General features: G+C 40.0%; 1 protein-coding gene across 2 annotated transcripts in view; it reads left to right on the forward strand.

Annotated features, from left to right (window-relative positions):
- Nucleotides 1–21,966, forward strand: part of CDC25C (cell division cycle 25C) — a 31,067-nt gene extending 9,101 nt beyond the window's left edge. For both annotated transcript variants that reach the window (XM_046666926.1, XM_046666927.1), the window contains exons 6-15: nt 33–122; nt 1,101–1,199; nt 4,517–4,672; nt 13,524–13,676; nt 15,094–15,195; nt 16,328–16,390; nt 17,671–17,769; nt 18,291–18,424; nt 18,813–18,924; nt 19,112–21,966. In XM_046666926.1, the coding sequence (XP_046522882.1) occupies nt 33–122; nt 1,101–1,199; nt 4,517–4,672; nt 13,524–13,676; nt 15,094–15,195; nt 16,328–16,390; nt 17,671–17,769; nt 18,291–18,424; nt 18,813–18,924; nt 19,112–19,261 (1,158 nt within the window). In that variant the 3' untranslated portion in view covers nt 19,262–21,966. The remainder of the gene's footprint in view (nt 1–32; nt 123–1,100; nt 1,200–4,516; nt 4,673–13,523; nt 13,677–15,093; nt 15,196–16,327; nt 16,391–17,670; nt 17,770–18,290; nt 18,425–18,812; nt 18,925–19,111) is intronic.
- The last annotated feature ends 1,089 nt before the right edge of the window (nt 21,967–23,055 follow it).

Raw genomic sequence — 23,055 nt, forward strand, 5'->3', positions numbered from 1 at the left:
GCTAGATGGTCTCAAAAAATGGTCTCTTGTAGGCACAGCTGCTTTGTAGCACTCCAAATGCCTTGGACCACAGCAACAAGAAGAAAGATGTGATATGTAGCTCATCCACAAATAAGGAAAATGTGAGTGTTTAATGGAAACCTAGATACGTTAGCAGTTTTCTTTCTTTGAGTGGAGCAACTCATCAGTGTCATTATGAGACCTAGAGCTGTTTATGCCTCAGTTCGCTAGACAAACAAACTGCATCACTATAGGAAAAAAGTTCTTTATGGTATGTTTTGTTTTTTTCTCTTTAAAGTTTGACCCTAGGATAAAAACCTAGCTCCAAGTCTTCCACAGCAGGCCGTTATTACTCATGTTCAGTTGATTGGTTTAAGGACAAAAATCTCTAGTACTGTAGTATTAGGAATTTAGAGATAAATTCTCTCTTTTTTTTTTTAAACAGAGAGAGATAATGTATGTAACTTGTTCACATACTTTTTGCATGGTTTCACATACAAGTCTGGATTTCTTAATTTCTTTTTATTTCCCTCTTAGTTTCTTAGCCCCTGTTCTAAGAAAGCCATGGACCTTTTTGTCTAAGCCTCAGGGCCTCCTTCAGAGCCACCTAATCATTAAGATAATTCTCTAACTAATCCCTTCAACTAATCCCCTTTTCTAGCCATCTTTTTCTCGTCCCTGCCTTCCACCCTTTCCCCCAAGTCAATATCTATAAAGGATAGCTGCTGTTCTTCTTTTCTCACATTGACTAAGTTATGCCTATGTTTTTGGCTGTTCTAATCAGCTTTTTCTTGATTTAATACTGTCCTTCTAATCTCCCTTTAAAATCACTTTTTAAAAATCTCACCATCCTGTCCCCAGTCAGCTCTTCTTTTCCTCTATTCCTTTTGCTTTAATCATAAAGTTAGCATCCTCTAAAGCAAATCTACAAAGTGTACATCAAATCCAAAGCATAATTTATATCCTCAGGATATAGGGTCAACCTTGATTACCTTTAATGTGTTTCATGAGGGCTATTCATGGCTTCACCAGATGAAATGTTTTTACCAGGGCCTGCCAGCACTTCTCTTCCTCCAGCAAATGTAGTTTTTCTTATGCAGGAAAACAACACTTCGAGGCCTTTAGAGTGGTGGGCACCCAGGAACCTGAAGTTTCGAAAGAGACCAGAGGGGCCTTATATGTCTCCGCTTTCTCTACTGGTGAGTCACTGGACATTGTCATCAAGGGTCAGCTGAAGTGTTGTGGGGTATAGGATAGCAGGTCTGGATTTATGACCCTTTGAGTTTTTCTAAGCTGGCTTGACTGAGCAAAAGGGTTGGAGAAATAACGTTTGACCAGGGAAAGGGAGGAGACGTATGTCCTCTAATCTTTCTATTTGTTTAAATTTTAAAGGGGAGAAAAAATTGTTAGGCCTTTTAAGAAATTTCTTCTTTGTTCTTTAAGTGTTTCCCCCCTGATTTTAAAAGTACTGTGTGCCAATTGTGAAAAAGGTTTAAAAATATAGGAAAGTATAAAAAAGAAAATAGCTATCTCATAGAGAAAAGCCACTGTTAACATTTTACTTATTGCTTCTCAATCTTTTAATTGTGTGTAAAGTTTTACAAAGTTGAGGTCATATCCTACATATAACTTTATATCCTATTTTTAAAGTTAATATTAAAACTCTTAATAAATTTTATTTTTTAACAGATACTTTTATTCTGATAAATGGACCATAATTTACCTAATTACTTGGTCATTGTTGGACACTTAGTGGTATCCAAATTTTGCTTTTATAAATAATGGTCTCTTGTAAGTTCTTGAGCATAAATCTTTGCCTGTATGTCAGATTTTTTTTTCTTTCTTTAGGGGATTAGTACCAAGAATTGTAATTATTGGGTTAAGGGATATAAATGTTTTTAAGATTTTTATTTTTTTTGGCTTTTTTTTTTTTGGGTGGGGGGAAGACTAGCCCTGAGCTAACATCTGCCGCCAATCCTCCTATTTTTGCTGGGGAAGACTGGCACTAAGCTAACGTCAATGCCCATCTTCCTCTATTTTTTTTTTATATGTGGGACGCCTACCACAGCATGGCTTGCTAAGTGGTGCCGTGTCCGTACCTGGGATCTGAACTGGCGAATCCCGGGCAGCCGAAGCAGAACGTGTGAACTGAATCGTGTGCCACTGGGCTGGCCCCAAGACTTTCGATACATATTGCCAAATTCCTTTCCAAAAAAGTTTATAAGAATTTACATTTTAATGAGCAATCCATAGCTCATTTGGATAAATGATTTGTTACGATTTTTAAAAAATTACTAATTGGGTAAAAAATTTTATTCAACATTAAAAATAATTAGTAGTGATTTCAGGGACTTGCCTGCTGGCATAGTGGTTAAGTTTGCATGCTCTACTTCAGCAGCCCAGGGTTCACAGGTTTGGATCCCAGGCATGGACCTCTGCACAGCTCATCAAGCCATGCTGTGGCAGTGTCCCACATACAAAATAGAAGAAGATTGGCACAGATGTTACCTCAGTGACAATCTTCCCCAAGTAAAAAGAAGATTGGCAAAAGATGTTAGCTCAGAACCAACCTTCCTCAGCAGAAAAATAATAATAATAATAATTAGTAGTGATTTCATGTGAATATTAGCCATGTATATTTCCTCTGATGAATGATTGTGTCATTTGTCCATTTAGCTACTAGAGTCTTAAGTTACCCAAGCACTCATTTGCTTTTAATAGACTATGGACTCAGGATACTCAAGAGATTTGGATTCTAATCTCAATCCTATGGGAAAGCCATTTTAATATATCCTGTCCTAAGTAGATAAAGTTGATCATGTTTCATGTTTTTTATTTCTTGGAGGAAGGGAAGACTTGGAACATGGTAAATTACTGGATAGTCTTTTGTGTGTGTGATTTTTTTTTAATGTGGTAAAATATACATAACATAAAATTTGCCATTTTATCCATTTTTAAGTGTACAGTCTAGTGGCATTATGTATATTCACAGTGTTGTGTGCAACCATCACCACTGTGCATTTCCAGAATTTTTTCATCATTTGAAACAGAAGCTCTCTACCCATTAAACAATAATTCCCCCTTCCTCCCTCCCCCCAGCCCCTGGTAATCTCTAGTCTACTTTCTGTCTCTATGAATCTGACTACTCTAGGTACTTCATGTAAGTGGAATCATACAACATTTGTCCTTTTGTATCTGGCTTATTTCACTTAACATAATGTCTTCGAGGTTCGTCTATGTTGTAGAATATATCAGAATTTCGTTCCTTTTTATGACTGAATAATATTCCATTGTGTGCATATACCACGTTTTGTTTATCCCTTAATTTGTCAGTAAATATTTGGGTTGTTTCTACCTTTTGGCCATTGTGAATAATGCTACTATGAACATTAGTATACAAATATCTGTTCAAATCCCTGCTTTCAGTTCTTTGGGGTATACACCCAGAAATGGAATTGCTGGATCATATGGTAATTTTATGTTTAATTTTGGGGGGAACTGTCATACTTTTATCCATAGCAGCTGCCCCAGTTGACATTTCCTACAGCAATGCCCAAGAGTTCCAATTTCTCCATGTCCTTACCAACACTTGTTATTTTCTGAGGTTTTTTTTAATACCTCTTCTAATGGATATGAAGTGGTATCTCATTGTGGTTTTGATTTGCATTTCTCTAATGACTAGTTTGGTGGTCTGGTGGTTAAGATACAGCATTCTCACGGCTGCACCCAGGGTTCGTTTCCCGGTCAGGGAACCACACCAGTCAACTGTTGGTTGTCATACTGTAGCAGCTGCATGTTGCTGGGATGCTGAAAGCCATGCCACCAGTATTTCAAATACCAGCAGCGTCACCCATGGTGGTCAGTTTTTCAGTGGAGCTTACAGACTAGGAAGAAGGACCTAGCCACCCACTTCCAAAAAAATTGGCCACAAAAACCCTATGAATAGTAGCGGGGCATTGCTTGATATAGCGCCTGAAGATGAGAGGATAGTGCAAAAAGACAGGGCAGGGTTCCACTCTGCTGTACCCATGATCACTAGGAGTTGGAATCAACTCAATGGCACTAGCAACAACAAAATGACTACAAGTTATGTGTCCATTTTTTCATGGGCTAATTGGCCATTTGTATATCTTCTTGGGAGAAATGTCCTGTTTGTTTCTGTTGTTGAGTCATAGGAGTTCTTTACATATTCTTGATATTAATTCCTTATCAGATATATGATTTGCTAATATTTTCACCCATTCTGATGGTTGCCTTTTCACTTTGTTAATAGTATTTGTTGATGCACAAAGGTTTTTAATTTTGATGAAGTCCAATTTATCCATTTTTTCTTTTGTTGCCTGTGTAGAAATTGTTGCCAAATCCAATGTCATGAAACTTTCCCCCAATATTTTCTTCTGATAGTTTTATAGTTTTAGCTCTTACATTTAGGTCTTTGATTCATTTTGAGTTAATTTTTGTATATGGTATAAGGTAAAGGTCCTGGGTAGTTTTTAATAGTCAGTATACTTGACAGGACAATGGAAACTTGGTGGAAAATGAAATGAAATATCTGGGCAGCCCCATTACTAGAGTTCCAAAACTGGATAAAAATCCAGAACTAGAAGACCAGACAGAGGAGTTTTCAGATGAATTGATGGAGTTTTCCCTGGATGATCAAGAAGAGGCCAAGGTAAAGTGCTCTCTTATGGTATCTTTGCATTTTTCATCTTCCTTCATTCTTGAATAAACAATATTGTATATCTAACATGTTGCAGTCACTGTACTAAGTGGTAGGTCTGCAGAGATCAAGAAGATACTGTCTTTACACTCTAAGGGTTACCTGACTGATAGGGTATAAGGTTACCGTGGGATTCTTCTTATTGCTGGGTGAGAAGGCTCTAGTTAGTTTGAGTTGATCACCATCAATGTAATCTGGTGTAAGTGATGCCTCTAGAATAGTGGTAATGGATGGAATATACCTAGCATGATTTTTCAGGTATTTTACAGTGTATCTTTTTGTCTTCTTTTATCCTCCCCATATCACTGGGAGGAATATCTGAAGCCTATGGCTTATTGATCACATACTGATTTGTCAAAGATAGTTTCTGAGGCATTTAGCATTTCTGAATCAACTTCATTTCTTTGAGACAAATATGTGTAGGGATGTGTTTTTTAAATTTTTTCATTATGCAAGGCAAATGTGATATAGTAGATTCTAGTCTTATTCTCTTGTTTAGTGTCATGACCAGGAGCAAGACACTTAAACACTCTTAGGGCTCAGTTTCTCCTTTATAAAATGGAGAGCATAATAATAAAAGGAGACCTCCTCAATAGGATTGTTGTGAATATGATAAAGTATTAAAACCAGTTTGTCATAATGATAGCTTGTCAAAAGTGCTATGAATGACAGAGTGATATGAAAAAAGGACCTAGGAGTTTAGAAGGGTACTATTTTTAACTTTAAGTAACTAGAGAAATGGTGGTGCTATAATGAATTTGCAAAGAAAGGTGAAATCAAAGAGACTAAGGTGTTCTGTTTGGAACATTTGAGTTAGAGGTGGCAAAGGAAATTTAAATGGAAATACTGAATGAGGCATTGGAGCCATCAGGACTGGAAATGTACATTTCAGGACCATCTGCATAGAGGAGAAAATGAAGGCTAATGACTCCAAGTTTAAAGGCAGAGAGAAAGAGCTCTTGAAGAAGGAGTGCTAGCTACTGAGGAGACATAATGAAGTAGTGGATACATACAGGAATAACATTGTTCAAGAATCAGAAAGGAGAAATCTAGGACACCAACAGAGGGGTCAATTTTATGTACTTACTCATTTTATACATTTGTTTATTGTGGTAAACTGCAATATTCATAAAATTTACCCTTTAACTATTTTTAAGTATACAATTTGATGGCGTTAAGTATCTTCCTGTTGTTGAGAATGTACTTATTCATCTCTAGAACTTTTTCAACACCCCAAACAGAAACTCTTTGAAGAGTTTTATAGTTTTATTGCTTAAATTTGGGTCTTGATCCATTTTGAGTTAATTTTTGTGTATAGAGTTAGGTCAGGGTCCCATATTCATTCTTTTGCATGTGGATATCCAGTTTTCCCATCACCATTTGTTGAAAAGACTATCTTTTCCTTATTGAATGGTCTTGATACCTTTGTTGAAAATCATTTGACCATATATGTGAAGGTTTATTTCTCAACTCTGTATTATAGTCCGTTGGTCTTATGTCTGTCTTTATACCAGTACCATAGTTTTGATTACTGTAGCTTTGTAGTAGGTCATTTTATACATTTTTTTTTTAGGAAGGTTAGCCCTGAGCTCACTGCTGCCAATCCTCCTCTTTTTGCTGAGGAAGACTGGCCCTGAGCTAACATCCATGCCCATCTTCCTGTACTTTACATGTGGGACGCCTACCACAGCATGGCTTGCAGAGCGGTACCATGTCCATAGCCAGGATCCTAACCAGCGAACCCCAGGCTGCCTAAGCGGAACGTGCGAAGTTAACCGCTGCACCACCAGACCGGCCCCATTTTTTTTTTATTAAGATTGACACCTGGGCTAACAACTGTTGCCAATCTTCCTTTTTTTTTTTTTTTTAAGAGTGGCACCTGGGCTAACAACTGTTGCCAATCTTTTTTTTTTTTTTCTTTTCTGCTTTATCTCCCCAACCGTCCCCCCACCACCCACCCCGGTACACAGTTGTATATCCTAGTTGCAGGTCCTTCTAGTTGTGGCATGTGGGACGCCGCCTCAACGTGGCCTGAGGAACGGTGCCATGTCCATGCCCAGGATCTGAACCCTGGGCCGCTGCAGCGGAGCGCGTGAACTTAACCACTCAGCCACGGAGCTGGCCCCATTTTATACATTTTTTAATTCACAAATTATACTTGAAGATATTCTCCTTGTAAAAAATTAAAACATAATAGCGAAAGCTAACTAGCCCTATCTGTGGACCATTCCCAGCCCGGATTGGAGGGTGACTTTTAAATTATCTGAGATTAGAGGGAAAAGTCAAGATCATGGGAGTCTATGGAGCATAGTGGTCTAGAAAGTATAGACTGTGGAGCCAGACCGCCTGGGTTCATAGCTTGACTCTGCCGCTTGTAACTGTATGGGTAAGTTATCCGATCTCCCTATGCCTGAATTCCTTAATCTATAAAAAAGAAATCGTTTTAGTAACTATTTCATAGGGTTGTTGTGAGGTTTAAATGAGTTAATTACACATAAAGCATTTAGAATTATACTTGCCAATTAATAGGCCTTAATTATTATAGTGTGATGTAGTATAAGTGCTTAATTATTATAGTGTAAGAATCAAAATGTGTGTAGTTATGAAGAAGACTGATAGATCAGGGATGCTCAATGACCTTGACGTCCTCAGCAAAGTGAAAGTTTAAGTAATCTGATGACTCAGAGGAAATTGTTACACGAGGATCTTGAAGAGTGTGGATAAAGTTATAGTCAACTTTCGGAAACTGGAAGGGAATTATTAAAAGGCTAATAAAATGGTATCTTTGAGGTCCTATAAGACAAACCTGCATGGTATACTCTCTTCCTACAAGAATGCTTTTCCCTGGAAGCAAGGCACTTTGGAACTCCAGGAGTGACTAAGTAAGGCTTGGAGGTTGCCAATGGTAGATGAAAAACGGGTCAAGGAAGCCTAGTTGATAGTGAAGGCAGCAGAGAGTAGATGATGATGAACCAAAGCCTGGATCAGGAGCCAAATGTCATTGCGTAGACTCAATAAAGTAAAAACAGTCATGTGATTGAAAATTGCTGACGAGATAGAAAGGAACTGGTGTAGAAAGTTGTGAGAATCAGGGGAGATTTTAATCAATTTGAGAACATGTCACATTTGAATTCTTGGTGACGGAGTGATAGAGGATGGTTGCAGATTTTTTTTCATCTCAGTTTGTTGAGAGGTTAATGTGGAATGCAGGAGAAGCTTGGTGTAAATATTTGAGGAGTTGAGAAGTCACACTCTCCATGGATTGTCAGTGAACTTTGTACGAGTGTAGAGAAGTAGCATGGGCTTTAATGTTGAGGGTAGTAATGGGCTAGAGTGGAAAGGAAAAATGAAAGCCCGGTAATAATAATAGCTCCCATTTATTGACTACTTAGAATGTACCAGGCACCGTGTGCTGAGCAGTTTACATCCATCATCACATTTAATTCTCGTATCAGTCCTGAAAGATTATCTCTCTTTAAGAGGAGAACATTAGGCCATGAGGTACAGTCTCTTACCCAAGGTCATAAAGTTAGCAAGTGGCAGAGCCGGTATTTAAACTAAGATCTGCCTGACTCCAGAGCCTATGTTTTTAGCAATATTATGGTGTTTCCTGCTGAAGATACCTGGGAAGTAAAAGTCATCCTAGGGACATATAATAATGTTAGTTGCTTTTTGTGTAAGATCGGTAAAGTTGAATACCCTGAGTTTGAATGAACTAAAGCGTTAAGAAGGATGGTGAATCAATTATCTAGAACAATGCTGTTCAGTAAAACTTTCTGAGATGATGGAAATGTTTTTTTATATCTGTCCAATACAATAGCCACTCACCACATGTGGCTGGCTATTGAGCACTTGAATTGTGGCTAGTACAACTGAGGAGCTGAATTTTTAATTTTCTTTAGTTTTAATTAATGCAAATACCCACCTGCGGCTAGTGTTACTATAGTGGGTCGTGCAGATCTAGAACCCTCTATAAAGTATGGTCCCTGGCGTAGTGGCAGCTGTAAGAGGTAGGAACTTGTTCGCAATGCAGATTTATGGGCCCTCCCCAGACCTTCTGAATCAGAACCTCTGGGGTTGGGACCCAATGATCTGTGCTTTAACAATCCCTCCAGGTGATTTTGATGCACATTAAAGTTTGAGAGCTACTGTTCTATAACATAGTATTAAATTTTGTTTTGTTTTAATTTCGTTGGTTTGTGGGAAAACAACAGAACCAAGATATAATGTAAAAGGAGCAGGATGTGTATTGGGAGAATTGACAGTGACCTTCCTGAAACAAACATTTCTGAGGACTTGCTGATAATGGAGAGTAGATTTGTGGAAAAACAGCAAGTTAGGGATAGTTAGCATAGAGAAAAGTTTGCTAGGCCTTCTGAAAAAAAAAGAACAATGTAAAATAAACATTTAATGTTGCTTTTACAAATATATTTTAGTTAGTCTTCGTATTTAATTTGCAAAGTGTTGCAGTTAATATGGTCAAATCTCAACCAGTGTTAATTTAGTAAGTTGAATTTAATGTTGATTAAAAAGAAAATCCTTTTATTTTAAATTTTATTGGTGGAAATTTGTCTATGGTGTGTTAATATGCTTTTGTGAAATTATAAGTACAGTACAGTGAACATAATTGAATCTATGCTGATTGAAGGTCTTTCATAGTCTCAGATATGTTCTGAATTGTGTCATATAGATGGTATAGGAGAGTGGATTTAAAATAGACTGACGCCAGGAAATCTCTGAAAGTTTTGTATGTTTACATGGAAGAACAGCATATGGCTGTTAGGTATTTATTTTGTTAGTCTTTATATTAAATCCCTTTATGGGCTCATTTTCTTGGATTGTGACTCATAAGATCATTTTCAATTGTGAGTCCTCTGTATAAGAGTATGCATAGCAGTAGGTTTTAGATTAGAAAAATGGTAGGGATTTTTGTTATTGGTTTGCCTTTTTGATGCTAAATGAAAGTAGGTACCGTGTAAGGCAGTGAACTCCTTGGAGATTGGTATAACCTTAGTGATTTCTAATTCATTCATTTAAAAAATATTTATTGAGCACCTGTTAACTGTCAGGTAATGTGCTAGGCACTGGTGATACAATGGGAACAAAACAGACTAGATTTATGCTCTCTTGGAGTTTAAATTCTTGTCAGGGAGACATCAGAGAACAAAAAATCACCCATGTTTATCAAGTTAATAGATGGTCTAGTTAGAGTTCTTGGTTGCAAATAACAGAAACTGATTCTAGTTACCTCAAGTAGAAAAGGGATTTTCTGGAGGGTACTGGGGAACTCAGAATTACCAGGAAGGCCAGAAAACAAGGTAAGGCCTGGCCGAAGTTCTGTAGGAACATTGTGCTTGGGATGCTACCACTTGCTGGCTGGACACTCAGTGCCACCGTTACTGGCACCCTGCCACAGAACATAATCTGACCTGCTGCTGGACTCTGCTGCTCAGGGACATTTGCTGTCACCTACTATATTCTCTACTCTAATGCATAAAAATGTCTCAACCAATCCCATGCTCTTGTGTTACTCATCATGGTTCAAAAATCAGGCAGGAATATCTAGTTGGCTATAAGAGAATGGAAAAGGGAGTATCTTCCCCCTTTGGCCTCTTTATTGGAAGGTAGGGCTGCCTCCCATCTAGTTTGAGATTTTACTAAAATAGGATGCTTGGTAGCCAAATTGCAAATGACTGCCATAACAGACAAAATAATTTAACTATTGCAAATTGTCCACGTGTAATGATAGAAACAAAATGGGGGCCGAGATACAGACTAATAGAAGGGAACTTTTAAATGGGGGTAATTAGGAAAGGCCTCCTCAAGCAGAAGATATTTAGTTGAGAACTGGTTGATGAACTGTCCTGGTTTGCCTGCAACTGAGGAAGTTCCTAGAATATGGGACTTTTAATGCCAAAACTAGGAAAGTCCCGGACAAATTGGGATGAGTTGGTCACTCTAGTTGTGAAGTACAGAGTATGTTTGTTTGTTTGTCTGTCTCTTTCACTGCTATGTCACCTAGTAGGTACTCAAAAAGCGTTAAGCAGATATGTGGATACGGATGGTTAGAAGTAAGAGCAGAGGTCTTGAAGAATGGAGATTGAAATTTGAGAGTTATCAGCATAGAGAGAAAATTTTAATTCATGGGTAGAAAAAAAAAATCACCTATGGCAAGAGTGAGGAGATAAAAGAGAAAAGGACCAGGACCTAGCCTTGATGAATCCATCATCTATTAGAGGTTTGGTAGGCGAAGAGGCCAGACAAAGAAGACTAAGAAGGAGCAAGAGAGAGGGAGAAGCATCACAGTTCTTTTAGTATAGGGGTCGCCTACCCTAGAGCCGAACTGAAAAAAGCTAGGAGGTGCTGTTGAAGCCAAAGAAGAAGGGAGTAGCCAACTCGGTGGAAGCAACATGTGGCAACATGAAGATTGTTGACAAGAGCAGTAGAGTAGTGCAGACAGAAGCCAGGCCTATGAGTGTATAGGCTATGAGGAAATGGTGATGCCTCCTTAGTTTACAAAACAATAATTCAATTATTCAATTAAACCTTTTATAAATTTGCAGGTAGAATCAAGCTTAGCAAGTTTCCTTTTCTTCTTTCTGGCCTTTTCAGAGCTTAAAACCCCCAGATTTGGAAAGGCCAATGATTCCTTAAAAAATGAAAACCAATAATAGATTGATTTTGAGTCTGATCTATCCCAGCTGGTCCTAGTGTCTCCCCACACCAGCTTCTAGGAACTGGGAAACTTCCAGCTAACTAGACAAAGCTAAAGTATCATCATCATCATCCCTCCATGACCCTGTTTGCGATGTTTCCCTTTGTTTTCATGTAAATGTATTGGAAAGAGTCTGTCAGAAGAGTAGTGGCTGTGTCTGTTTGTTAAAGTAGTTTCCTACTATCATTTATTTCTGGCTTCTTATCCTTGGACTATATGAAACCCAAAAAGATGTTTATCACCTTCATTGTCACCATCATAATAGCTACCAAAACTCTAAAGCGTCAGTGCAACAGAATAGTGATTCAAGAAACAGACCCATGCATATATGGTCAACTGATAATTAGACCAAGATACAAAGGCAGTTACATGTTGAAAAGTTTGTCTTTTCAACAAATTGTGCTGGAGCAATTGGAAATCCATATGAAAAACAAAAACAAAAACCTCAATGCATCCCTCACACCATATGTAGAAGTTAGCACAAAATGGATCATAGACCTAAATGTAAAACCTAAAACTGTAAAACATCTGAAGAAAAAAACAGGAGAAAATTTTTGTGACATTGGGTTAGGCAAAGATTTCTTAGATATAGCACTAAAAAAATGGATATAGTTCACTTAGTAGCTAATTAATTCCAAACTCTTTAAAATAAGCCCTTAGCTTAACAATTACGGTATGTTTCTTTTTTTTTCAGTGAGGAAGATGGGCCCTGAGCTAGCGTCTGTGCCAATCTTCCTCTATTTTGTATGTGGGACGTCGCCACATCATGGCATGATGAGCAGTGTGTAGGTCCACACCCAGGATCCAAACCCGCAAACCCCCAGCTGCTAAAGCGCAGCAGGGGAACTTAACCACTAAACCACTGGACTGGCCCCTACACCATGTTCTAGAGAGCCTCTTTTGGTTAGAATAAACAAAGATTGCACCAAGGCCAGCGAATTTGAAATCCTGATCTGCCTCTCCCCTGCCCTTCTTCTCAGGGCAAAATTGAAATTATAGGAAGGGAAGTCTGTCACGGAGGCTGGGTAGCCTGCTCCTCAATCCTTTACTATGTGTCCTCTCCTGCCATAGCTTTGGTTCATCTATCTATTCATCGTTGGCCTCATGGCCTTTACTTTATCTCTTGGCTTCTTCCTTTTAAGCATTGGCATCTGCTGCTGCCTAATTGTTTCTCCATTTTCCAAGTTAGACTTCCAGAAGAGGGAACCTGATGGACCCAGATTATTTTTACATGTTCTAGGCCACTAAATAGGTGTGCTCAACCAGCAATGTGGTCCAGTCCTCAGTGGCTTGCAGCAGGGCAGTTTAGACATAGGGAGATAACTGGCAGGGATCCTAGGAAGTGTAGAATATTGATTATATAAAATGTGGACTGGTTTTGTTGGGGTCCTTAAATCTTGTTGTCAGTGTCTTAGGATCCTATAGAGAAATTGGACTTGGGTTTGTTTTTTATCACATGACTGGAGGAACTTAGCTTGTGTTTGCTTTCTCCTACCAGAATTGGTACACATAAGACAGTTAGCTGGAGAATTTGGTTTGGCTAGAGTTAAAACATCTAGGGGAGATGGAACATGCAGTCTGAGGAGAAAAATGTTAATAAGGAGGGGAAGACAGGTTGCTTACCTAGGGGATTGCTTCTCAAACTTGAGTGTTTCTGGAAATCACCTGGGCATCTTGTTAAAATGCAGATTTTTAATTCAGTAGGTCTGGGATGAGGCCTAACATCTGGGATTCTACATTTCTTTTTTTTTTTTGAGGAAGATTAGCCCTGAGCTAACATCTGCTGCCAATTCTCCTCTTTTTGCTGAGGAAGACTGGCCCTGAGCTAACATCTGTGCCCATCTTCCTCTACTTTATACGTGGGACGCCTGCCACAGCATGGCTTGCCAAGCGGTGCCATGTCTGCACCCGGGATCTGAACCGGCAAGCCCCAGGCCGCCAAAGCGGAACGTGCGAACTTAACTGCTGCACCATCCAGCCAGCCCCTGGGATTCTGCATTTCTAACAGGCTCCCAGGAGATTTCATGCTGCTGGGCTACAGACATACTTTGAGGAGTAAGAACCTAGGGGTTTGATATTCCCAAACAGGCATCTCTGAACAGAAGCAGGCTGTATCGCTCTCCTTCATTGCCAGAGAATTTGAACAGGCCAATACTGAAGCAGGTGGTAAAATTCAAGGACAACCCAATACCAGATAAAGTAAAGAAGAAGTATTGTTCTAGCCACAGAGAGCTCAGGAAGGTAAGAACTTTTTAAGATGAGAATCTGTTTAATCTTTTATTTCATTGTCTTCTCTACTTTTCTAGTATGGAGATTGCTTTAGTATATCCTTTTTGTCTTCTTCCTCATTACTTTTACTTTTTTTTTTTGAGGAAGATTGAGCTAACATCCGCTGCCAATCCTCCTCTTTTTTGCTGAGAAAGACTGGCCCTGAGCTAGCATCCGTGCCCATCTTCCTCTACTTTATATGTGGGACACCTGCCACAGCATGGCTTGACAAGTGGTGTGCAGGTTGGTGCCTGGGATCCAAACCAGTGAACCCCAGGCTGCCAAAGCAGAGTGCACAAACTTAACTGCTACACCACTGGGCCAGCCCCTACTTTTACTTTATCTCTTTATTCTTTCCATCTTTCTTTTTCCCTTTTCTACATCTGCATCCACATGTAAAATATTTATCAATAAATATCTATGTTATATTATTCTTTGGAAATGACGTTGTCATGCTGTCTTCCCAGCCCTCTTTTTTTTTAAGATCTGAGAGAATACAAGGAACTTAGGTTGGTAAGGATACTTACTGCTGTTTTTACCTGCATTCTGTTGGAAACAGCATCATAGAGCACACTGGTTTCGTGGATTACAACCTCTGAAAAACTTAGCCCTCAACCCCCACCCCTACTTAAAAAAAAAATCTAAATATATTTGACTATTTTATAAAATCAGTATATGACAGTATAGAAAAAGCAAATAAGCAAAAAGAAGCAGTTGCAAAATGCCCATAATCTCACAGGCCAGAGATAATTACTGTTAACACTTGATGTATTTTCTTCCAGACACTTTTTTTTTTTTTTGCTGAGGAAGATTTGCCCTGAGCTAACATCCATGCCAGTCTTCTTCTATTTTATATGTGGGTCACCACCACAGCATGGCTGCTGACAAGTGCTGTGGGTCTGCACCCAGGAACCGAACCCAGGCCACCAAAGCAGAGTGTGCCAAGCTTAACCATTAGGCCACAGGGCTGGCCCCCAAAAAACTTTTCTATGCAAATATTTTTTTTCTCTTATTAAAGTAGTATTATAAAGTACGTATTTTGTAACCTACTTAATGATATTATAAACTTATTTTCATGTTAATGAAATTAACCTACTATATACTTTTTATGGTGTAATACTAATCCATAATATGTCAAATATGATTTGTTTAACCACGAGCCTGTTATTGAATATTTAATTTATTAGTAATTTTCCTATATTATAAACATGCTGAGATATCCATCCTTACAGCCAAATCTTTGTGCATATCTTTATCTCCTTAGGAAAACAAGTGGAATTATTAGATCAAAGGGTATGCATATTTTTAATGAGTCTCCACTCCTTCCATCCCCTGGTTTTTAAACCTTTAACGTGAGGATTGGGGGTGAGAGGAATCTTGTCATCTTCAGGGCTTAGGTCTAAAGAAGACAGTCTCTCTCTGTGACGTTAATATCACTCACATGTTGGAGGAAGATTCTAACCAGGGGCATCTGATTGGTGATTTCTCCAAGGTGAGTTTGGTTACATCCATTCTATATTTCGGTGAGTCATTTTGGATCTGAATCTTTTCTTCTCTGCTTGCAGAAGACACTAGGTATAATTATGCATCCTCACTAAGTACTCTTTGATATCCTGAAGGTGCGTGGTGGTAGATCTAGGCCCTAAGACTTTCAGATGCTAAAGTATTCCTTGTTCGTTCTGGGAAAATCTAGAGCAGTGAGGAAAGTGTGAGGCTTTTTACTTTTTTCTTTCTTTATCTTTTTTTTTTTTGAGGAAGATCAGCCCTGAGCTAACATCTGCCACAAATCCTCCTCTTTTTGCTGAGGAAGACTGGCCCTGAGCTAACATCTGTGACCATCTTCCTTTATTTTATATCTGGGACGCCTGCCACAGCATGGCTTGATAAGCAGTGGGTAAGTCCGTGCCCGAGACCTGAACCGGCAAACCCTGGGCTGCTGAAGCGGAGCACATGAGCGTAACCGCTATGCCACTGGGCTGGCTCCTTACTTTTTTCTTTTTAAAAACATCTTTTAAAATTATGTAAATAATTCTTGGTGATTACAGAAAAGGTAGAAAATGAAATCTACCCCAAAGGTTATCAACCACAGTATTATTACTTTTAACATCTTGGTATATATTCCTCCAGACTTTTTTCTCTGTCTTTTCACAAACACACATACACAGATATATTTTTTGTTTTTCCACAAAAAAATGGTTTATAGTTTTGTGATCCACTGGGGGTTTTTTCCTCATTTGATGTATCAGGAACATCTTTTCATGTCAATGAACAGTTCTGTTTCATCATTTCATCATTTTTAAATAGCATAGTATTTCATTTTTTTGGCTGCCCATAATTTCTTGATGAGTCCCTTCTCATAGGATATTTACTTTTACAGTTTTCTTTTGTGAACTATACCAAGATGGACATATTTGTAGCTAAATCTAAAACTTTGTACACATCCTTAATTAGTCCCTTAGAATCAGTTCTTAGAACTGCTGCATATGCATATTATAGACACCATTGATTTTTGAAGGCATCTGGGATTTTAAAGGTCATTTGGAAAGAAGGATGATATATGGGTCTTTGATCTCAAATCTGGGTATAGAAAACTTGCTGTTATTTCAGCTGTTGGGTATTTCTAGGTATGTGTGCTGCCAACCGTGTCAGGGAGACACCAAGATCTGAAGTACGTCAACCCAGAAACAGTAAGCAGATTTCTGGAGATGGTAACTGGTTACGTAAGCTACCATCTGGTCTATTCTGTCCCTAAAATCCCCACTTTCATTTGTATTTCTGTCACTGTGTTTACTCACATGGGCTCCTCATTCAGCTGAAGCTGGATTAAAGGACTCCCTTTTATCCCATTCTTCTGTCACTTTTGTTTTTAATGAAACAAATGATATATAATTGTTATGAAAGAAAGAAAGAAAAGGAAAGAAAGAAAAGAAAGGAAAAATCACCCAATTTGGGTGACCTTACCTCCTGGTTTACATGTTATAATCCCTTTTATGCCTATTAATGCAGGGTAATTATTAATAGTGTTGTCTTTCATTCTCAAAAGTGTCCTGGTTTGTGCAATAATTATTTAGTCACCCTACCCATAATCTTGCCACCAGAGATAACAACTAGTAATATTTTCCTATGGCCTTCCACATTTTATTCTGGCGTATGTTTTATAAAAATAGGATCATAATGAACATGTAGTGTTTCAATTAGCTTAGTGAGACATTGTAAACATCTTTCTATATCAATAAAAAGATATCTGTATTATCCTTTTAATGGCTATGTAATATTCTATTATACTGATATGTATAATTTATTTAACCAAACCCCTATTATTGAATATTTATTTGTAATATTTTCATAACCTAAAACAATGCTGAGATGAATATTATTGTGCCACATCTTTGTGTACTTTACTTAAGATGTTAGAAAAGAAATTGCTGAGTCAAAGTGTAACTATATTTATTTTTATATGTATTCACAAAGTTTCCTCCAGAAAGGTTAAACCAATTTACACTCCTACAAGTAGCTTAAGTTTCCTCCTCTGGGTATGAACCCTTTCCTTCCATATCCTTTTCTGAAAGACTTGCTTTCTTCCTTTACAGTGGAGGGTGGGGAACCATCTCCCATTTCTTCTTGCAAAATTGGCTTCTGTAGCTGCTACCTGGGCCCCTTGGGTGTCTTCTAAGAGGCTGATTGCAGCCATGCCTGCCTCCAGATGAGTAGCCTGAATATGGTTTTCCCTGGTGTCCTGGCAATACCAGCTATTTTGGTTCTCCAAAAAGGCCATTTTCTATTTTATCCTCTCATGTGGAGTGGAGTTGAGCCATTGCCACATTTCAAACACAGGAGGACTTTGGAGGTTGGGAATACAGTGGAGTCCTGGGTGACTAAAGGGAGTGCAAATAAGAAACTGTGTGACTGGCTCTTCTCTCCCTGGGAGTGACAGTGGGCAGGGTATTCAATCACAGTTTCTGTGCAGGTGGCTGCCTTGCTGTCGGGGAAGTTCCAGGGTCTGATTGAGAAGTTTTATATCATTGATTGCCGCTATCCATATGAGTACCTGGGAGGACACATCCAGGTGAGGTTACATTGGGGTCATTAGTAGGGAGGAGCTGGAAATAGCTTTCTATTTATGAACTCTAAAACCAGGGCATAGATTATACGTTTGGAGTACATCAAGGCTGAAGTCCTCATTCCTGTTCTAATTCTGTACATCTTGAACAATTTACTTTCTCTTTCCTTCCTAGACCAATCTCCCTTTTTTCTATAGGAGCCAAGGGCTCCTACCTGGAAATAAAAGCATTAACCCAAGGACTGAGAAACACTTTGCAAACACTTACTGCTCATAGACATTCCTCACAATGATTTCCACACTTTAGGGTGGTTCAGTTCTGCAAACATCTATCAAGCACTACTACATACCAAGCTCTACGCTAGGCCCTGGGGGTAGATAGAGAGATATAATTAGGTCTCTGCCCTGAAAGTGCTTTTAGTCTAGCCTTCCTGGCCCAAACATCCCAAGATGGTATCCCAGTTATTTCTAAGTTTTGGAACTGTCCACAGGCCCTTAAGGAAGTACTTACTAAAATTCTTCTACAGGGAGCCTTAAACTTGTACAGTCAGGAAGAACTGTATAACTTCTTTCTGAAGAAGCCCGTTGTCCCTTTGGACACCCAGAAAAGAATAATCATCGTGTTCCACTGTGAATTCTCCTCAGAGAGGGGTCCCCGAATGTGAGTGTCTACATGGGGTAGGGCGGGTGGTGGAAATGGATCTTGAGTTGAGACTTACAACCAGGGAACCTTCCCAGAGCAGTTCAGACAGAGACTGAAATGAACAAATGCTTTCTACTGCAGTTTGAAGAATGTTAGGGAGGTGGAAGGAAAGGGTTTCTACAATTTAAAAATGTGGAGCAGTGAAGAAAAAAGGATTGGGAATGAGCCATCAATGGAGGAAAGGAGAAAGTGTGCTACTTGAACCTGTTTTGCAAGAACAGTGAGATCTGGAGGTCCTTTTTGGAGCTAGCAATAGTCTAGTCTTTCTCCCCATCCCCAGTAAATGGCCAATGAAATCCTAACCTTGCTTCTTTCTACCCCACCCATCTCTGGATCTTCTCTAAAGGTGCCGCTCTCTGAGAGAAGAGGACAGGGCTCTGAACCGGTATCCTGCATTGTACTACCCAGAGCTATATATCCTCAAAGGGGGCTACAGAGATTTCTTTCCAGAATATATGGTAAAGGAAAGGGCATGTGGGGCAACAGGGGAACTCAGACTTGGGGGAGCCAACGTTAGCATGCAACTCCCAGGGTGTGCAAATCCCTCTGAAAAGAAACTGCTGCTCCTTCTTAGCCTCCTTATTATACTTAGTAGGCAGAGTTCAGGAGTCTAGAGGATCCCTTACTCTGTCCTTTACCTTTCAGGAGCTATGTGAACCACAGAGCTACTGCCCTATGCATCACCAGGACCATAAGGCTGAGCTGCTGAGGTGTCGGAGCCAGAACAAAGCGTGGGAAGGGGAGCGGCAGCTGCAGGAGCAGATTGCCTTGCTGGTGAAAGACGTGAGCCCATGATAACGGGTCAGCCCCTGGCTGCCTGGGAGTCGTCAAAAGACACTGTAGAAACTCTGAGCAGAAAGAGGCTATCTTCTATGTATTAACCCAAGATTGTTAAAAGATGTCTGCAAATCAACAGGCTGCCAAACTAATGGAATCCCAGGCCTGGCGATTGGTTAGGTTTCAGTAAAGCTGCTGGCTTGTGGTTAAGTCCTGGAGCTGGCTCTATAAGGCTGTAGCCTTGGGTTGCATACATATTTGTGTTGCTTCAGGAAGCAGTTGCATTCTCTTCCCAACTACTCATATCTTCTCACAAGCCAGCCAGCTCTTTCTCTCCCTGTGCTTCTGGCTATGCAAGAGAGTTGTCCATCTTTGTATTTTCCTTCTTTGTTTCCCTTTCTCTCTTTTTCTTAAATGGGAAAATAAACATTGCAGAATGAGGGATGTGATTGTGAGCCCAGTCTGCCCCTAGAAGATCTGTATAAGGTCAGTCTCCTTCAGACATAAAGGTGTAACCATCTCTGTTCAGAGCTGAGGCCATGATGCTTTTCTCTAGATCAGTGGTTCTCAAAGTTTGGGCCCTGGACTATCAGCATCATCTGAACTTGTTTGAAATGCAAATTTTTGAGCCCCACCCCAGACCTACTAAATAAGAACCTCTGAGGTTAGGGCCTAGAAATTTGGGGTTTAGTAATCTCCCTTTCAGGTGATTCTGATGCACACCAATGCTTGAGAACCACTGCTCTGGAGTTAAGGAAAACCTTTTAACCTGCATTTTTCAGCAATATTTCAGGCTTTCCTTTCCTAGATCATTCCATGGTATGAGTTAGCTGAAAGTGTGCCCCAGACTCAGCACTCTGGTATCTAGGCTCAGAAAACCACAATGATTGACATTCTCTAAGGCGGCTGATAGGTCTGAGTTGAGATCACAAGGTTCCTTATCTACAGTCTCAATGGGATTTTAACTTTTCCCATTTCCCAGACTCTTCCCCACTCCTTTTCACATCTCACAAAGACAAGTTTAGGATTTAGGATGCTTGGAAGTAGAGATTTGTGCTATGTGAAGACAGGAATCAAAGAATATAAAAGTACCAAGCAAGATCAGTTGGACTTAAGGGAGACTTTGTGAACTGCAGTCTTCAACAATAGCTCAGGGTTTCCTTTCTTAGAGCTCTTTAAGGCGAGTAGGCTCTGTCAGCATAGTAAGATACAGCCATACTTGGTCTAGGTGGCAGTGGAATTGATTGAACATTGTCATTCTCTGGTATTATCCTAGTAGTAGTCATAGCACAGGACCAGAAAAGGACCAAGGGCTCTGAAGCCCAGACTGAGATATAATAGAGACAAAAATGACATCTTGCTGGGTTCTGGAGCAGAGAGAATTTTTACAAGTGAGCAGGAGGGAAGGAGGGCAGTAGCTGCTCTGATTTTGCACGGTTTGCAAGTGCTCTGCTCCTGGAGTGCCACATGCATGCTTCACAGCAGAGGGCACTGCTGTATTCTCTAAGCCAGCCACTGAAGCCTACCGCCTCCGGTCGTAGCTCTCCTAGCTCATGCCTGTCTGTCCAGAGGGAAGCTACCTCTCTGGCCTTCTCCCTGAGCCCTTGAGCTCAGAGCTCAGAAGGGCTGGGGGCAAAAGGGAGAGAAAAGCTGCTGCTACGCTAGGTGGGGATGGCCAAGGGAAAGATGCTGCTCCTCTGTCCCAGCGCCCCCCACCCCCGACACTGCCCGACCCCCAAGAAGGAACTCTAGTTAGTGTGAGGAGGAAACTGCTTGAAGCACCTCCACTTCCAAGTGTGAGGAGGGCTCCCCGACTTACTGCCTTCCCTATTGGGTCATTTCCTGATAATTTTCCCCAGAAAGGTAGAACCAAGGACCCACCTGGGAAGAGATTGGTGCACATGTGTTCACATTTCAATTATCTCAGTTAAGTGGAAATTCTGAGTTACAAAACAAAAAACTAGAACTTACTTAGTTATCTACTTTGTGAAAAGTTGTATTTGCCTAAAGGGCAACATTTTCCCATATGATTTCTTTTAATGTTCTCCAACTATATAGGTACCGTGTGATTTGATTCATGTTATTTTAAGGAACAATACCAACAGTAGCTAACACTTTTCAGCTGCTTACTGCATACAAAACTTTTTATGAACTCATTTTATATATATAAACTAATTTTTACAACAATCCTATGAGGCAGGTAGTCATTTTTATGCATGTTTTACAGATAAAGAAATTGAGGAACAGAGGGATTAAGTGACTTGTTTAAGATCACACAGCTAATGAATGGTGGAATTGGATTTTTACCCAGGCAGTATGGCTCCTTAATGAATTTTGTTGTTACCAAATCCTCATCAATGAACAATGTGTCTTCCTAAGTTAGCACTGTATTAGGTGTTAAATATGTAAGAGCCTCAATTGTAGGTTCTTGAGAAATCCAGGTCATAGGGTTGCTTGGGTTTGGGAAATGAGGGTAGACACTAAGACCCTAGCTCAGAACCTCGGCACAAGGCCGTCTTAGGGGGTTAGCTCTGCACTGGTGTCCTTGCTCTGACTGGTATTTGTCCATCATGAAGTCAAGTAATAAAGAATGGAAATCTTTTGGACTGAAAACTGCTTCTGGTTGTCAATCTCAGCCTAGGAGCTGGCTGACCTCTGCTACAGAGAGGGGAGGAGCATTTCCCTTTCCTTATCAGGAGTATAAATTGGGAGGCATGGAGGATTTTCTTTCCCCATTTAGTTAAGGCAGAATGTTAGGGAAACACCAATGCCTTTAAACATATATCTAGGGTTGTCACTCCTAAGTACCACAGATATTCAGATGTGACAGTCCCTGCCCTCAAGAAACTGAAAAGGTAGAAAATAATTCTCTTTGTTCCCATCCTTACAAACACTCTGGCCCGCTAGTATATTCAGCCAAAGGAGGAAGTACTGTAGCTTCCAGCTCCAAAGCAGCAGGTCAGGTGTGGGGGGCTGGCTAAGTTCACAGAATAGTTAACTCCTGCATGCCACCTGGGGTAGCATTTATTCAGTGCTTGTTATGTGCCAGGCACTCTGCTAAACCCATTACTCAATTTAAATGTGTCTAATCCTCACAACTGTTATATGAAGTAGCTACTGTTGTTATTTTACAGATGAGGAAACTGAAGCACAGGAAAGTTAAGTGACGTGCTTAAGGTCACCCAGCATGTGTTGGAAATAGCATTTGAATCCAGGCAGTCTGTAAAGCTTGTGCTCTGTTTTTTTTTTTTTAAAGATTTTATTTTTCCTTTTTCTTCCCAAAGCCCCCCGGTACATGGTTGCGTATTTTTAGTTGTGGGTCCTTCTAATTGTGGCATGTGGGATGCCGCCTCAGCATGGCCTGATGAGGGTGCCATGTCTGCGCCAAGGATCTGAACCGGCAAAACCCTGGGCCGCCGAAGCGGAGCATGCGAACTTGGCCACGTGGCCAGCCCCCAAGCTTGTGCTCTTAACTATTATTCACTATACTGCTAATACTCTGAGATTAGCTAGGATAGCAGCAGGAATTAAAGCTCAACAGTGAAAGAGGTTCTTGATAGAAGGCAGAAAACCAAGATTACAAATGAAAGTGGAGTAAGGTACAGGACCTTTGGACCTTTGAGCCCCAATCAGTGGACTGCAAGGCCCTCCCAGGACAGGGTTTGTGTCTTAATCATTTTTGCACCTGGCACAAAGCTGGACCCATAATCAGTCTCAAAAGACATATTGAATTGAACGATGGCTGAGTAACATCATCTTTGTAGAAGGGACTGGCTCATTTGTCATTATCCACCAGGTTCCCAACGGCAATG

The sequence above is a fragment of the Equus quagga genome, chromosome 7 (assembly GCF_021613505.1).
Source record: "Equus quagga isolate Etosha38 chromosome 7, UCLA_HA_Equagga_1.0, whole genome shotgun sequence".
NCBI classification, from domain to species: Eukaryota; Metazoa; Chordata; class Mammalia; order Perissodactyla; family Equidae; genus Equus; species Equus quagga.